Source organism: Saccharomyces eubayanus, chromosome VII (genome assembly GCF_001298625.1).
Source record: "Saccharomyces eubayanus strain FM1318 chromosome VII, whole genome shotgun sequence".
Lineage (NCBI taxonomy): Eukaryota > Fungi > Ascomycota > Saccharomycetes > Saccharomycetales > Saccharomycetaceae > Saccharomyces > Saccharomyces eubayanus.
The window spans coordinates 365,987-381,781 of NC_030982.1; the positions used below are offsets into that span (position 1 = coordinate 365,987).

Consider the following 15,795-nt stretch of genomic DNA (forward strand, 5'->3'; position numbering starts at 1 on the left):
TGTTAAGCGTGAGTACGAATGCTATCAAAGCACTCTTACTCTCAGTTTTCTTTTTTCAATGTAACTTGTAAAAACCGGTATACATCTCTGTGCGTTACAGGAAATATAGTTGTAGAATAGAATTATTAGGGTACATACTCAGCAGCCATTGTGATCTTAATTTGCTTGGTTGTCTTATGGGGATCCAAAACCGAAATGTATTATCAATATATCCAATAGTTTCAAAAGTTTATGTGTATCTTAAACGTTATTTCATTGTTACCGCGATGTGCTCTGGAACTCGTGATCATGGAAGTCGCGTCCGATGATGAAAATAGGCCGGCAGCCCACAAGAATTATTTTTGGTAACTCGTTTGAAGAAGAAAGGTACGGATGCTATAATATGTATGGGTTGAAACAGTCTATTACTGTATGTACTTCTCTAAAAATCCTAATAGCACTACTAGCCTGCGACGCATATTTTTGGGGCTCAAATGCTGATATCACAAGAGGCATCAATTTAGTGCAACTACAAGAAAAGCGTTTAAAAAAAGAAGACAGGAAAAAATAAGATGTACTTAATAATCAGCCCCGAAAGATGGTGTAATTTAAGTTGACAACATTGCATTTATAACGCTAGTCACTTTTTGGAATGCCAGAATCGGCAGTATCATCACTAAATAAATACATCTCTTTCATCCAGTTTCTTTTCTCAAATCGAAAGCTTACATGTTCTGAACTGGTTAACGTAATATATCACATGAACTCATATGAGATATAAAACATTAGCCCAGAAGTATTAGCCGTGTTAGTTTGTTATCCTCGACTTGTGGAAGCCCAAGGATCTTGTTATCATATTTTTAGGTTTATTTGTTTATAGCAAGGAGAAATAGAGAGGAGAAACAAATTTATTTGGACAGGATGGTCCCTTTTTATACTTTCAAAAGCAAAAAGTCTTTGTTGCCGAGGGCGACTGACATGAGAAAAAAAAAAATTCAGAAAAAAAAACTTAGGACTAGCGATCGTAAACTACGCACAACTATGAGCTTTCTTGTACTAAAGGATGTTTGAAGGAGCTTATATGAGTGAGCGGTTGATTATTGAGCAGAATGTTAAATAGGCTAAGGGCTATATACCGAATACTCGGCTATATGCATCATCTATTTCGGCATTTGAAGAGTACTCAATTTCTAAATCTGTCTGATCTTGAAAAAACCACACGATTTTACTTAATATGCCATTACTCTCCCACCATGACAATTGCAATCTTGAGTTTTGTGTTGGCGCATCAGAGCTATATAAATATTTCATAACGTATGACAAGACACCAATTATTAAAGTGAGGCAAATTATCGTTCTTATTATTGCATTTATCCATAGATTAAGTGAAAACGTGTCTGCGAAACTCTTAGATGCGTGTTTAGAAGTTGAAGGCTTGCGTTTTATAAACAAAGTTTTGTCGTTATTGTAATTTGTTACTCTTTCTTGCCGTATTTGATCTTTCAAGGTAGAGATGGTCTCTGTTTGTTTTTGTAATCTTCTTTTGAATTCTTCCAGAATGGCTTCTTGATCAATTCCGACAGCCACATGTGATTCAGCATCCGCAGTTTGAGGTTTACATTGATTGGTTTCTATTTGTCTATTTTTTTGTAAATCGTTAAATTGCTCTTGTATGGAAGCATACTTTTGTTGGTATGTCTTTAACCTTCTTTTCAATTCGTTTACCTGTCTTTCGTTTTCCAGCAATAAATTTTGCTTCATGTTCAGTTCCCTTTGTAAATCCTCTACTTGCACTTTCAACGTATTTCTTGTATTACTTTGACCGAATCGTTTGATTGGTGACTCGGTATGTTTAGCCGGCGGAGTTAAAGATATGGGTTCTTGAATGCTATTGCCCTTATTCTCAACAAGGGATTTGGAAGGCAAGTCTAGATCCAGACTTTTCATAAAATCACGAGGAATGGAATTCACACCTTCAAATGTTTTTTCCAGAATTTCCTTAAGAGACCTATTAACCAGATTAAAGAAGATATCGTCAAAATCGTCTTTGTGTATTTTGAAAAAGGTCTTTGTATTAGAAAACGTGCGGCACAAATCTTTATCGGTTTCAGAAAGTAAAGGTAGTCGAAGATTATAAGAACCATTTCTCTGGGCCTCTTGGAAAATATTTTCAATGATCTCAATTAATTTCGGTAAATCTTTACCATATACGAAATCCCCACTAATAGGCTTGTCAATCTGACTCCACGCATATTCAAAAATAGCATCAAATGCATCAGTTTCGAAGGTCATGGCGAACAATACCAGAATAGTTCCTTCAAAGTTTCACCTCTTTAATTCAAAAGCCGCCACAACAAATATTCAATCAAGGCAAGCTTCAAACGTGTTAACAATATAAGTTTTTCAATTAAAAGCAACGAAGAAACTCTTGCCTAGGTGAACTAAACAACTGCCACCGAAAATGTTTATATCTGTCAGTGCCTTTGCGAAGGAGCTTTGAGATGCTACTATATGATATGCACATATGTTATGGTAAAAACCGATTGCGCGTCGCGTTTCCGGCAGAGAATAGGCTGGTTAATAGTAAAAGTGATCCTTCTTTCAAGGACAAACTCCGATGGAGTCTTTGTCATAGGGCAACAAGGGAAGATGTAGCGGTATACTACTGATCGTCTTCAATCCATCCGTGCCAAACAGTTGTTTTAAAACAAGCATTATCAGCCAAAGAAAGTTGTTGAAGAAGGTGGAGACCCACGCACCACAATATCTTTTTGACAGCGAAAACAAGATAACTGAAATTTTTGAGAGAGTTTTTGCCACTTTTCAGTAAGCATCTGCAGCACTGGGGCAGAGAAAGGCAAAGAGATAGGTGTGTATTACGATAGTGTGGTAACGAATAAACAAAGAGTTCAAAGGAAAAAACAGCTGCATTATTGGCGCCATGAACAATATTGCAAATACTGGGGCGACCAATGAGTCAAACATCAGCGATGCTTCCCGTATAGAGTCTTTACCAAGCTTGAATGATGACGACATTGAGAAAATCTTGCAACCAAATGATATTTTCACCAATGATCGTACCGAGGGGAGTACTACGTCCTCCACTGCTATTGAAGATATCATTAACCCATCCCTGGATCCGCAAATTGGAGCGTCACCGGCTCCCTCTCCTTCCTTTTTCAATGACTCAAGGAAGCCATCCACTAGCACACATCTAGTAAGGAGGGGCACACCATTGGGGATCTACCAAACCAACCTATACAACCACAATAACAGAGAGAATAGCAATTCCAATAATACTTTATTGTCTTCTAAGCTACTCACGCATCCACCGGTTCCTTACGGCCAAACCCCCAATCTATTGCAACAACATTCCGTATATAGGGCGCCAGCTTCTAGTGGAGCTACTAACGTACAGCCCCGCCAAGCCACGAGAAGATATCAATCGCACAAGTCGAGACCTGCTTTTGTCAATAAGTTATGGAGCATGCTGAATGATGATTCCAATACAAAACTAATACAGTGGGCATTAGACGGGAAATCTTTTATTGTTACAAACAGAGAGGAATTCGTTCATGAAATTTTACCCAAGTATTTCAAACATTCCAATTTCGCTTCTTTTGTTAGGCAACTAAACATGTATGGATGGCATAAAGTTCAAGATGTCAAGTCAGGTTCCATTCAAAGTAGTTCAGACGACAAATGGCAATTTGAGAACGAAAATTTCATCAGGGACAGAGAAGATTTGCTGGAAAAAATCATCAGACAAAAAGGTTCTTCCAATAGTCAAACTAATCCTAGCGGGAACGGTAACTCTATGAATGGGAGCGGTGTTTCATTGGACAGTACTGCAGGTGTCAACAGCAACAACAGCAGTAACAGTTTTTTCAATAACAGTCATTTGTTGCAGGGAAAAACACTAAGGTTAATGAATGAAGCAGCCTTGGGAGATAAGAATGATGTTACTGCAATTTTGGGTGAACTAGAGCAGATAAAGTATAATCAAATTGCGATTTCCAAAGATTTGTTAAGAATAAACAAAGATAATGAGTTGTTGTGGAAGGAGAACATGATGGCAAGAGAAAGACACAGAACACAACAACAAGCCCTAGAGAAAATGTTCCGATTTCTAACATCCATAGTACCACACTTGGATCCAAAAATGATCATGGATGGGCTTGGCGATCCAAAAACCAATAATGAAAACCTCAATAGCACGAATAATATCGGGCTAAATCACGACAATACAGGCACTATAGATGAACTTCAGTCCAACGACTCCTTCATAAACGATGACCATAATTCATACATCAACGCTGCGGCCAACTCCCGTAATAACATGGGCACCAATAATGACGTTGACAGCAACAAGAGCGGTAGCATCAATACTAGTAATAGAAAGAGAAATGTGGACGAAAGTATCAAACACAACAACGACATACTAAATGACATTATATTCAACACCAACCTCGCCAATAATCTCACAAACTACAATTCAAGCAATAATGCTGGCTCACCATTGAGACCATACAAACAAAGATACCTTTTGAAAAATAGAGCAAATTCGGCGACGTCCAGTGAAACTCCAAGCCTAGCACCATTCGATCTCGAATCTAATAATATTAATGATAATAACAACAATAATAATAACAATAATGGCAAAATATCAGAGATTCCGTTTGACGACGAAGATGAAGAAACAAACTTCAAGAATTTCTCTACACGAAATCCCACCAGTCAAGTGAACGAAAACGCCTTTGATCCAAGCAGGTTTACGATGCTTTCTGATGAAGATCTGAAGAAGGACTCGCATGCCCATAGCATCGCAGATGACAATAAGCACAATGAAAGCGATCTATTCCTGGATAACGTACATCGCAATATAGACGAACAAGATGCGAGGCTTCAGAACTTGGAAAACATGGTCCATATACTCTCGCCAGGGTATCCTAATAAGCCGTACAGCAAGAACCCCCCCACAGCGCACTCCAATTCTAATATAGAGATTAATACCAATGTCAATAGCCCTGGTTTCAATTTGCAGGATTACTTAACGGGAGAATCCAACTCTCCCAATTCTGTTCATTCTATCCCTTCGAATACTGGCGGGTCTACCCCATTGCCCATGCCTACTGACAACGACAACGAACACGGGAGTGCCAGTGCCAGCGCCAGTGCAGGCAGAAGCGGAAGTGGACTGACGTCTTTCCTGGCGGTAGACGACCACACCCTAAACGACAATGATGGCGGTGGCACCAGCGCGTCCCCCGATATAAAACTTGGCACCACACACAGCAGCAAAACAAGCGATACCCTGCCAAGCTTTAATGACCACGGTAGTCCCGCCCAGATGGCCAGGCCTACCGAGAACGCTAAGAAGAGATACGTGGAGGAAATACCGGAGCCGGCTATCGTCGAGATCCAAGACCCGGCCGAGTACAACGACCAGCGCCAGCCCAAACGAGCCAAGAAGTCGCACACAGACCCAGGTCACTAAGTAGCGTATATAACCAGTTAATAGTATGTTCTCAGCAGCAGTTGCGTAAGGTGCAAAACGACAGCGGAAGAGCGCCGGCACCCACGCACCGCACACCGCCGTACTTGAGCGAGGTTGAACTGCACCCGGAAAAGTGCCAAGTCGATGAGTCGTGAAGAGTTCTCATTATTCGAGCTAATTAGAGCCTGAGAAGGGCTTGCCGAGTGAGCTGGGGTCGCAATGAACGTCTTACGCAAGCCGGCATACTTATATTGACTGCTGGAGGAAAGGGTAATCAGGACAAGACGAAAACGGCCTTCTCATCGTCTGGCTCACCAGTAATCCATTCCTCCCCTTCTGCTCTATCGCGTGCTCGAAGCTCTATTTTTCAGATTTGCCAAGCAAGGAGAGACTTAGCCACATTCAGGTGCCACAGATCGAGATCTAAGCGAAGACAGTACGACCCAATAGGAATAAGAGAGGGCAAAGCGCCAATCTTGTAATAGTGATTTAATATTCTTTTACAGATACAAAAACAATATTTGACACGTTCCTTTGTTGTCATCGAGAAAATCCCTTAGAGTGAAAGAAACTCCCTAGCAAAAGAGTAACTCCATAGGAACTGGGAAAGAATAAGGCGACTTATAGTAAAATAGCTGGTAGTGATAGATTACAATTCATGCTCTACGAAAGTGGGCCTTTATACAATTCCAAGAACTATACTATTATAGAACAGAAAATAATAGACATATACTACAATGGAGGGATTCAACCCGGGCCACATAGAACACCTGTCTCCCATTGACTCGACTGACAACAATTCAGCATCCTTCATATATCCGCTGCCCAAAACTGCCGGCGAGTATGTAAACAATCACAACGAAAATCACACAGATGTAAATCCATCCCCTGTGCCGTCTTCGATGGTGTCTCTAAATTTCAAGAACCCGTCCTCCCCAAATGGCGATTTCCATATTCATACATCTGCATCCCCTACGGAAGCTGCAGAGCATGGCAATCAGCCAGAAAAACTGAATCAGAATAATTTGGTTCATCTAGATCCAGTGCCCAATTTTAAAGATAAAGCCGACATCAAGCCTTGGTTACAAAAAATCTTCTATCCTCAAGGGATAGAGCTTGTGATAGAAAGATCGGATACCTTTAAAGTTGTCTTCAAATGTAAAGCTGCTAAAAGGGGAAGAAACACAAGGAGGAAAAGAAAAGATAAGTCTAACGAACAGGACCAAGAAGAGGAGAAATTGCAGGTCAATGACGATGAATTCGAAAATACAAGCAGCTCGAACTTTATAGTATCAAGTAACGGGGCTCGATCGTCGCCCGAACTAACATCTTCCGGAAAGCCAAAGAAGAAAAGGTGTGTCTCAAGGTTCAATAACTGCCCCTTCAGGGTACGAGCCACTTATTCATTGAAGAGGAAAAGATGGAGTATTGTAGTAATGAATAGCAACCATTCGCATCCGTTGAAGTTCAACCCTGATTCTGAAGAGTACAAAAAATTCAAAGAAAAATTAAGGAAAGACAATGATCTGGATGCGATCAAGAAATTTGACGAACTGGAGTATAGAACGTTGGCCAACTTACCCATTCCGACAGCTACAATACCTTGTGACTGTGGTTTAACGAATGAAATTCAAAGTTTTAACGTTGTCTTGCCTACTAACAGCAAATCGTCTTCGTCTGCATCTTCTTCAAGTGTATCATCAGTGTCTCTCGATCCTTTGAGTGCATCGAAAAGACCGTGCTTACCCCCTGTAAATAACACTGGTAATGTCAATACTAACAATATAAGGAAGCCAAGAAGCCAATCCAAGAATAAGGATACACTATTGAAAAGAACGACCATGCAGAACTTCCTCACTACGAAATCAAGACTACATAAGACGGGCACCCCAACATCTTCACAGCATTCATCTACAGCATTTTCGGGATATATTGACGATCCATTCAATTTAAACGAAATATTACCATTACCGACTTCTGATTTTAAGCCGAATACTGTCACCAATTTAAACGAGATCGATTTCACAAATATTTTCACCAAACCGTCACACCCCCACAGTGGGCCCACTCATCCAAGACAAGTCTTCGACCAATTGGATGATTGTTCCTCGATACTCTTTTCTCCATTGACTACAAACACAAACAATGATTTTGAAGTAGAATCGGATGATTTCGTTCATTCTCCATATTTGAATTCGGAAGGCGATTTCAGTCAAATTCTTAATAATGCCCCCCCTGCTCATCATGTTCCAGATCACACGCGTCTGGAAAGTCAAGATAGTATCGATAGATTTGCCAATAGTTCGCAAGAACAGAACGAGTACATCTTGCAGTATTTGACACATTTTGACGCCGCGAATCATGCCGCCAATACTTCAAACGATATTTCGCATTCATTAAACATCCACCATAACATTACTGACCTGAGCAACTCACTTCTCAAACAGGAAACTCTGATAGATAACCCTTCGACCAGAATTTTGGACGAATTAAAGTTCTTACAAAATAGCCCCCACGGTACTCACCATCCTGTAGATTTTCAGCATGAAAACTATAATCATCTAATGCCGAATCAACCTCAAATACGACACCAGCAACATGAACTGCAGCTGCAGCTGCCCCAGCAACAACAGCAACAGCGGCAGCAGGAATATCCCCATAGTCATGATCACCACGATCATCACCACAACCAGCATCAAGAAGTACGAAAAGAGGTACAAACACACGAAACGCTTGAAATGATGGGAAATACACTATTGGAGGAATTCAATGACATTAAGATGATTAACGGCGAATTGAAATACGTGAAACGAGAAGATTAATATTTGACCGCTTCGAATTTCATAGATTTTTCCAAGTTTCAATGAATTTCATTTACGTTTTCGTGATCTTTTTTTTCCTTCGTTTAATTGTATATATACATACATATATATATATATATATATATGTGTGTGTATATGTATGTATGTATATTGGGCCTATAAGCATATATATCCGGGTTGTGACCTTAGGAAAAGAAAGAGAGAAAGAGAACAATAATTTACATTCTTTTGTTTATTTTTGTTACGAAAAAAAAGTCGTTCTTATTATATTACATATATCAATTCGAGGATCAGAATTCTTGTGTCCTTCCCCTACTATTCTATCTTACTAACTCGGTAATAGTTTGTGTTTGCACGAAACAGTAACGCTCTCCTATACACCTAGAATATGTGTAGAAAAGACCTCATCTCCCTTAGATTTATAAGTTCCCTGATACTCACGAAAATTGCGTTCTTGTATTCTTTTGATCAGAAGTAAATATATGCGAGCAAGACAAACACACAAAGAATAAAACCATAGAAGTGTCCTTTCTTCTTTGCTGCGATTGGAAAAACACGTTTTCACGAGAGTGGCATTTAGGACATTCCCTATCAGATCTCGGAAGCGTCGGATCAGAACCAATGTCTTGCACTACGCCCGCAGTCTCACCAATGTTCGTGATCAGTTCATGCCTGTACACCAATGGGCTGCCCGCTTCTTCCACATAAGAACATGTTCTGCATTCGAATAACAGCCTATTGTTCTCCTTGTCTTCACGAGGGTACAACATATTGTTGCAGTCACGGCAAAATCTAAATGTAGTCATAGCGGCACTCCCGAGTTCTTCACTTGCTCCTTCTGCTTGCCTGCCAACTCTACCCACCTACTCTTGATTCCTTTCAACTCTATTCCTTAACACTGTTCATCAAAACAAAAATTTTCTGCTTACCCGCACCCTCCCGCAAATCTAATAAAACAACTCAAACTATGGCAGACAAGAACATGGCAAAGCCCAGAAGGAGCAGGACAAGCAGCCCGTTAGCAACAAACAAGACCAGTCACACAAGCACACAGCATGTCCCTACGTATACTAGCGAAGAGATCCTCCTCTATCTGGATGAAAACGCGCATTACACCAGCGTTAACCACCCCAATCACCATCACAACCCGTTTTAACTCCACGACTACAACTGCACCATTGTCTAAGGATGACGCTAAGGCAACCGTCCCAGCTACAGAGGCTAAACCTGTCGACCCCAAAATTTCCAAAATTGTTCAGGATATCTCACAATTGACTCTTTTGGAAACCTCTAGTTTGATTACCGAATTGAAGACTGCATTAAACATCCCAGAGATGTCCATGCCTATGGGCGGATTTATGGCAGGAGGTGCCGGTGTCGGTGCTGGTAATGCAGCAGGCTCAGCTGGTGAAGCAGGTGCCGGTGCTGAAGAAGAAGCCAAGCCGGAGGCCAAAACTGTGTTCACTGTGAAGTTGGATTCTTTCGACGCAAAGACCAAGGCTAAAGTCATCAAAGAAGTCAAAGGTTTACTAGGTCTCTCACTAGTTGAAGCTAAAAAATTCGTCGAGGCTGCTCCAAAGGTCTTGAAAGAAAACATAGCCAAGGACGATGCTGAAAAGATCAAGAAAACCTTGGAAGGTTTAGGAGCTAAGGTCAGTTTGGAATGATTTCACGACTTTGATTTTGTACCAATCCCTCTATCATGTTAATCAAAATAGTCTGTTTCTCTTCTAGAAAAAACGAATATATTATTATATACCATGTAAATATTTTTAACTCTTCATTCTTCTTTTATGGCCCTTCCGTCCCTACTTTTTATTTATACTATGCTACGTCCTCATTCCATGTAGATATAGAAAGATGGTAATTTTTCTTTCCACATTTACTGCTATTCCAAGTTCTATTATGCAATCCATGTGAACTTAACCTTTGCATCTTATACGTTTCGTATAAACTGTGACTCATTAATAATCTCCACTTTTTATGGAAGCGGTTGATCCCTTTGAAATTTTATTCACTATCACATAAAAAAAAAGCACACCAAGGCAGCATAGAAAAACAGAGGAGAAAATTTAAGTTTTTGGCCTCTTTGCTTCTGAATTCGAACCTCCCATCAGCTGATAGAATGTCTACCCCTGTATCCTTTTTTGGTCAGCAGGTCTTAAACCGAGTTTCCTTCTTAAGATGCTCAAAGGAATTCGTTAAGAAATCGTTAAACCACGACTCCACCATTTTCATCCCATTTATTGAGGGGGAAGCGCTCATATCACCTGAAAATGGTAATTTGGTACAGTTATCTTACTCTACGAAGTCTTACCAGAATATTCTGTCTACTGTAATTCCTGCATATACCACTCTTTTGAACTCAACTCGGTCAAGAAGTGATGAGTCAGGTATCAATTTGACATTTTTAGGTCTGCTAGAAGAGACAGATTCTACTTTTAATTTTGAATGGTCCAATATCGCCTACAAAGGAACACCTTACTTTGGATTAGATATCCGTGTTACAGACAACACCTTATTTAAGAAGGCAGATTTCGAGTCAATCTTTTCCTTCCCGCAGATGACCAGAGACCACATCTTTGAGCAAACAAATGCTGATGCCTCACTATATTCACAAGGAAGAATGTACCTAGATTGGCTAGCCAAGTACAAGTTTTGCCCCGGTTGTGGATCTAAACTGTTTCCAGTGGACGCAGGCACCAAGCTTCAATGTTCCAACGAAAACAAAAGCCTACACTGCAATGTGAGAGATGCGCGTGTCAATAACGTGTGTTTCCCAAGAACAGATCCAACAGTTATTATAGCCATGACCAACTCGGACTACTCTAAATGTTGTCTCGCAAGATCTAAGAAAAGATATGGAGATTTTGTGTTGTATTCCACAATTGCAGGATTTATGGAGCCTTCTGAGACCATTGAGGAAGCCTGTGTCAGAGAAATATGGGAAGAAACAGGCATATCATGCAAAAATGTGGACATAGTCCGCTCACAGCCTTGGCCCTACCCTTGTAGCTTGATGATCGGCTGTCTGGGTATTGTCGAATTCAACTTCCACAATGAGGTCATCAATCTAAATCATGACGATGAATTGTTGGATGCCCAGTGGTTTGAGACAACAGAAATCATTCAAGCTCTGGATGATTATACTGGTGGGATCCGTGTTCCATTCAAAAATGGCACCAATTTGCCCGGAAGCACCACTATTGCCCACCAATTGATCAAGCAAGTCTGCGAGAACTATAAAAGACTCCGCACGGCCGCAGCAAGCCATTTGTAGTGTATTCCATATCTATTATATAGACATTCATAGAGTGGAATATTAGTGACATAGGTTTGTTATTTTTTGTTACCCGAACTTTCGACTCGCTCGTCATAAAGCTTCCATTGAAATATAGAAGGTCTAAATTCATAATACGAGCCACTCAACGACAAGTGTCACTACGAACAGAGGAAAGAAGAGCCGAAGAGCACACCGACAATTGTTAGCATCTTTGAAAGGACCTTTAAATTACTATTTGGGAATATTTTTGAATTTCAGCATCGCATACTTGTGGTGAATTTTATCAAAGACGGTATACATCAAAAAGAAGAATAATAATAGTAAACAAAGAAGAAAAGTACAGAAAAGCACACACATGGCTGAAATGAGGTCGAAGGATGCAGTAATTAAGGAGATCAAACCAAAGATTATAAATGAATATTCTCTTTCCCAGGAAAACGGTTCCTCTCACGATTCGTGGAAAAGTTTAATATCGTCAGCAAAGGACACACCCTTACAGTATAATCATATGAACCGGGAAACTTTAAAAAAATACTTCAACCCGAATGCCCAGCTTATTGAAAATTCTCTAGATGCGCCAATTCAATTTAGAGTGTGTGAGAAATGTGGGAAACCGTTAGCTTTGACAGCAATTGTGGATCACCTGGAAAATCATTGTACCGGAGTTTCTGGAAAGAATAACACCAAAGGTGAGAATACAGAACTTAAAGATGAAAGCACCAATGAGACTATGCACAATGAAACAGAATCTACTGGGGTAAATAATAACGATGATGATGATGATGATGACGATGATGATGACGATGACAACGATGACGACGATGATGATGATGACGATGACGATGATGACGACGACGACGATGATGATGATGATGACGATGACGACGATGACGATGAGAACCCCAACAGTCTTAATGCCAACGGTAACAACTATAAGAAAGGCGACTCTTCTTTTAACCCTCTAAAGAGATCGACATCTATGGATTCAGCTAACACGCCTGGTACAGATACAAAGAGATCCAAAACAGGAACTCCTCAGGCCTCCGGTTCTTCTACAAAAAAACAAAAGAAGGTCAAACAAAGAAATCCTACTGAAAAGCACTTGATCGACTTTAACAAGCAATGTGGTGTAGAATTACCGGAAGGTGGCTATTGCGCCCGTTCGTTGACATGCAAATCTCATTCGATGGGTGCGAAGAGGGCCGTTCCTGGTCGTATCAAACCCTATGATGTCTTGCTGGCCGATTATCATAGAGAACATCAAACAAAAATTGGTGCAGCAGCTGAGAAGCGTGCTAAGCAACAAGAATTACAAAAATTACAAAAGCAAATACAGAAAGAGCAGAAGAAGCACACCCAACATCAGAAGCAAGGTCAGAGGTCGAAACAAAGAAACGTTAATGGTGGAAAGTTTGCTAAAAATGGTAACAAAAATTCGTCTCACAACAGTAACAGCAGCAACGAAATAGGTCATATCAACCTGACCCCTGAAGAAGAGACCACACAGGTACTAAACGGTGTATCCCGATCTTTTCCATTGCCATTAGAGTCAACAGTAGTATCTTCAGTCAGATACAGAACTAAGTACTTTAGAATGAGAGAGATGTTTGCCTCCTCCTTTTCTGTGAAGCCGGGATATACTTCCCCAGGATATGGGGCCATTCATTCTCGTGTTGGATGTTTGGATTTGGACAGAACAACAGATTACAAATTTCGTGTTAGAACGCCTCAACCGATGAGCCAGATATCAAACCAAAATCTCAATCCGAAACAAATTCAAAGATTACAGCAGCAGCGAGCCTTACAGGCGCAACTTCTTTCTCAACAGCAGCAGCAGCAGCAATTAGCTCAGACTCAGGCTCAGGCTAATACTCAGCCGCAAAACCAAGGTATGGCAATGGGGTCCAATCAATTCCCGAATGGGGCAGGGAATTCGCCGTTTAATGCGAATATGGTCAACAAACAAGTTCAGCAGCAGCAGCAAATCCAGCAGCAACAGCAACAGCAACAGCAACAACAGCAACAACAGCAGCAACAGCAACAACAGCAACAACAGCAGCAACAGCAACAACAGCAAATCCAGCAGCAACAGCAACAGCAACAGCAACAGCAACAGCAACAGCAACAACAGAAGCTTCAGGATACAGGTCTGACACCACAAGAGATCCAATCCCAACAACAAAAACTACGACAACAGCAACTTCAACAACAAAAGTTTGAAGCAGCTGCCTCATATCTGGCCAATGCTACCAAGCTAATGCAAGAATCGAATCAAGATAGCTACTTACCAAATAATAACAATAACAATAACAATAGTAACAACAATTTGATGATGATGAAAACATCCATGGGTTCTCCTAGTACTAGCGTAAACGGTATGCAGTCTCCTTCTGGTATGAACAATACTAATACTTCGGGGCAAGGCGTCTCCACTGGTATCAACGGCTCTAATAATAGTGGTAGAATCGAAGTAGGTATTGGAAACACCATAAATCCCTATAATGGCAGAGTAAATTGATCAATTAACTATGTTCTTTAGTATTTTTTACAGTGTATGTATTAAGTTATCATTGATACAAGTAGTAGCGTATAAACATATGGACATACTTTGGAAATCAGCATTATACTTTTTCTTTCTTTTTTCACACATTTCTTGTCATAGTTATACATTATCTATCTAAGCATTACACTTCTTCATAAGGGTATGACAAAGCAAATATAAACCCCCAGTAAATACCCCATAAGTAGTTCTTAAAATAAAGGACCATAACGGCAGCCATAACCAGGAAGGGCCATGGATCATTAGGGAAAATCCTTATAAATGACATGTGCAAGAGGAAGTTAAAGAGCGAAACTCCAAGCACTTCCCAAGGGTAATATTTCTTTTCCTTCCATATGACTTTATCAATGTTTTCTTCAAATGACTGGGTCATTGCTTCTCTAGAAAAGTATTTTTTAACTCTCAATGGACCATTCTTCTTGAAGTCCACCTTGTCATTTTTCAAAACCTGCCTGCTTTGGTCAATGGCAGTAGCCCATTGAATGGGAACAGCAGGCTTTAGCCACCCCGTGGCGTGTGCTTCATTTTCGCCAGCGACATACGGCTCGATAGTCTCCAATGGACCGCCATTATTTACAGCCAGTACTGGCTTCCCCAATTTCATTGCTTCTAACGGGACTATACCAAAATGTTCATATGCAGGTGTATACAATAACATGTCTGTTTTTTCCAACAATAAGTCCTTCAAGGATGATGAAATGGAGGTCAAAAATATGATTTTTGTATGGCTGGCTTTGAATGATTCTAAATCAGAAGCGCGCTTTATTTCTTGGTAATACACGGTTGTGTGAGACAACTCATATTCGTCGGCCAAACCTTGCAGTTCCTTAAGGTATTCCACATTTTCAGCGACTCTTTCATCATAGCCACCGCAAATAACCAATTTAACGTTTTCATTACTTTGGTCTTCAGATAGTGCAAAGGCCTTTATGGCCAACGCAATATCCTTTTTCTTTTCAAAACGGTTTATACTCAAATAGAATCTATCACCTTCATTTAGTATAGTCTTGATGAATTCTTTATCAATACCTTCTATTTCCATGGGTGATAAATCTACACATGGATAAATAACATCTGGATCATTGGATAAAAAGTTGAATGTTTTGTGATAGGTGTTCTTTGTGAAATTTGAATTCACGACGACAGTATCCGCAGCGCTTATTGAAAACTGTTCTATTAGATCAAATGGAAGTCTATATAATTTCTTCAATAACCCAGTTCTTTGAGCCAATAATTGATCAGGGAAATGGCAATAAAACATCAAAGTGGCAGAACTAAACATATGCAAAAGTGGGATGCATGTCGATAACTGATCGATTATAAATAGTTGGTAGGCATTCACTTTTTTGTTAAAGATTAATTGCATTACTAAATAAAGTTGTCTGATTGTGGCAAAAACAATAAAGAAACGGCCTAGAAAGTGTGTTGGCAAGAAATCACCATAGACCTCGACTTTCAATTGACCGCTTTTGATTTCTTCAAAACAATGTGATTTGTCACAATGGCTGGTGTAAATGGTGACGTTATGACCTTGCTGTTGCAAACCCAACGCGGCATCGACAACTAACCTTTCTGCACCGCCGATACCAAGATCCGGGTGAATGAAAGCTATCTTGATCTTTCTATCGTTACCACTCATCCTGCTTATCGATTT

General features: G+C 40.2%; 8 protein-coding genes across 8 annotated transcripts; 5 read left to right on the plus strand and 3 right to left on the minus strand.

Annotated features, from left to right (window-relative positions):
* Positions 1–1,107: 1,107 nt before the first annotated feature.
* On the minus strand, positions 1,108–2,271 carry MPS2 (Mps2p; the record flags this gene model as incomplete). Its single annotated transcript, XM_018365060.1, has 1 exon — positions 1,108–2,271. One exon carries the CDS (start codon positions 2,269–2,271, stop codon positions 1,108–1,110), a length of 1,164 nt encoding a protein of 387 aa, XP_018222160.1.
* A 649-nt stretch (positions 2,272–2,920) lies between these two features.
* HSF1 (stress-responsive transcription factor HSF1) lies at positions 2,921–5,476 on the plus strand (the record flags this gene model as incomplete). The annotated part of the gene is made up of 1 exon (XM_018365061.1): positions 2,921–5,476. The coding sequence occupies one exon, from the start codon at positions 2,921–2,923 to the stop codon at positions 5,474–5,476; it is 2,556 nt and encodes an 851-aa protein (XP_018222161.1).
* A 737-nt stretch (positions 5,477–6,213) lies between these two features.
* Positions 6,214–8,298, plus strand: AFT1 (DNA-binding transcription factor AFT1; the record flags this gene model as incomplete). Its single annotated transcript, XM_018365062.1, has 1 exon — positions 6,214–8,298. The coding sequence occupies one exon, from the start codon at positions 6,214–6,216 to the stop codon at positions 8,296–8,298; it is 2,085 nt and encodes a 694-aa protein (XP_018222162.1).
* Positions 8,299–8,735: 437 nt separating this feature from the next.
* Positions 8,736–9,104, minus strand: RPB9 (DNA-directed RNA polymerase II core subunit RPB9; the record flags this gene model as incomplete). The annotated part of the gene is made up of 1 exon (XM_018365063.1): positions 8,736–9,104. One exon carries the CDS (start codon positions 9,102–9,104, stop codon positions 8,736–8,738), a length of 369 nt encoding a protein of 122 aa, XP_018222163.1.
* Positions 9,105–9,353: 249 nt separating this feature from the next.
* Positions 9,354–9,965, plus strand: MNP1 (mitochondrial 54S ribosomal protein bL12m; the record flags this gene model as incomplete). Its single annotated transcript, XM_018365064.1, has 1 exon — positions 9,354–9,965. One exon carries the CDS (start codon positions 9,354–9,356, stop codon positions 9,963–9,965), a length of 612 nt encoding a protein of 203 aa, XP_018222164.1.
* Positions 9,966–10,423: 458 nt separating this feature from the next.
* NPY1 (NAD(+) diphosphatase) lies at positions 10,424–11,578 on the plus strand (the record flags this gene model as incomplete). The annotated part of the gene is made up of 1 exon (XM_018365065.1): positions 10,424–11,578. The coding sequence occupies one exon, from the start codon at positions 10,424–10,426 to the stop codon at positions 11,576–11,578; it is 1,155 nt and encodes a 384-aa protein (XP_018222165.1).
* Positions 11,579–11,936: 358 nt separating this feature from the next.
* SGF73 (deubiquitination module subunit SGF73) lies at positions 11,937–14,099 on the plus strand (the record flags this gene model as incomplete). Its single annotated transcript, XM_018365066.1, has 1 exon — positions 11,937–14,099. The coding sequence occupies one exon, from the start codon at positions 11,937–11,939 to the stop codon at positions 14,097–14,099; it is 2,163 nt and encodes a 720-aa protein (XP_018222166.1).
* Positions 14,100–14,265: 166 nt separating this feature from the next.
* Positions 14,266–15,780, minus strand: ALG2 (GDP-Man:Man(1)GlcNAc(2)-PP-dolichol alpha-1,3-mannosyltransferase; the record flags this gene model as incomplete). Its single annotated transcript, XM_018365067.1, has 1 exon — positions 14,266–15,780. The coding sequence occupies one exon, from the start codon at positions 15,778–15,780 to the stop codon at positions 14,266–14,268; it is 1,515 nt and encodes a 504-aa protein (XP_018222167.1).
* Positions 15,781–15,795: the final 15 nt, after the last annotated feature.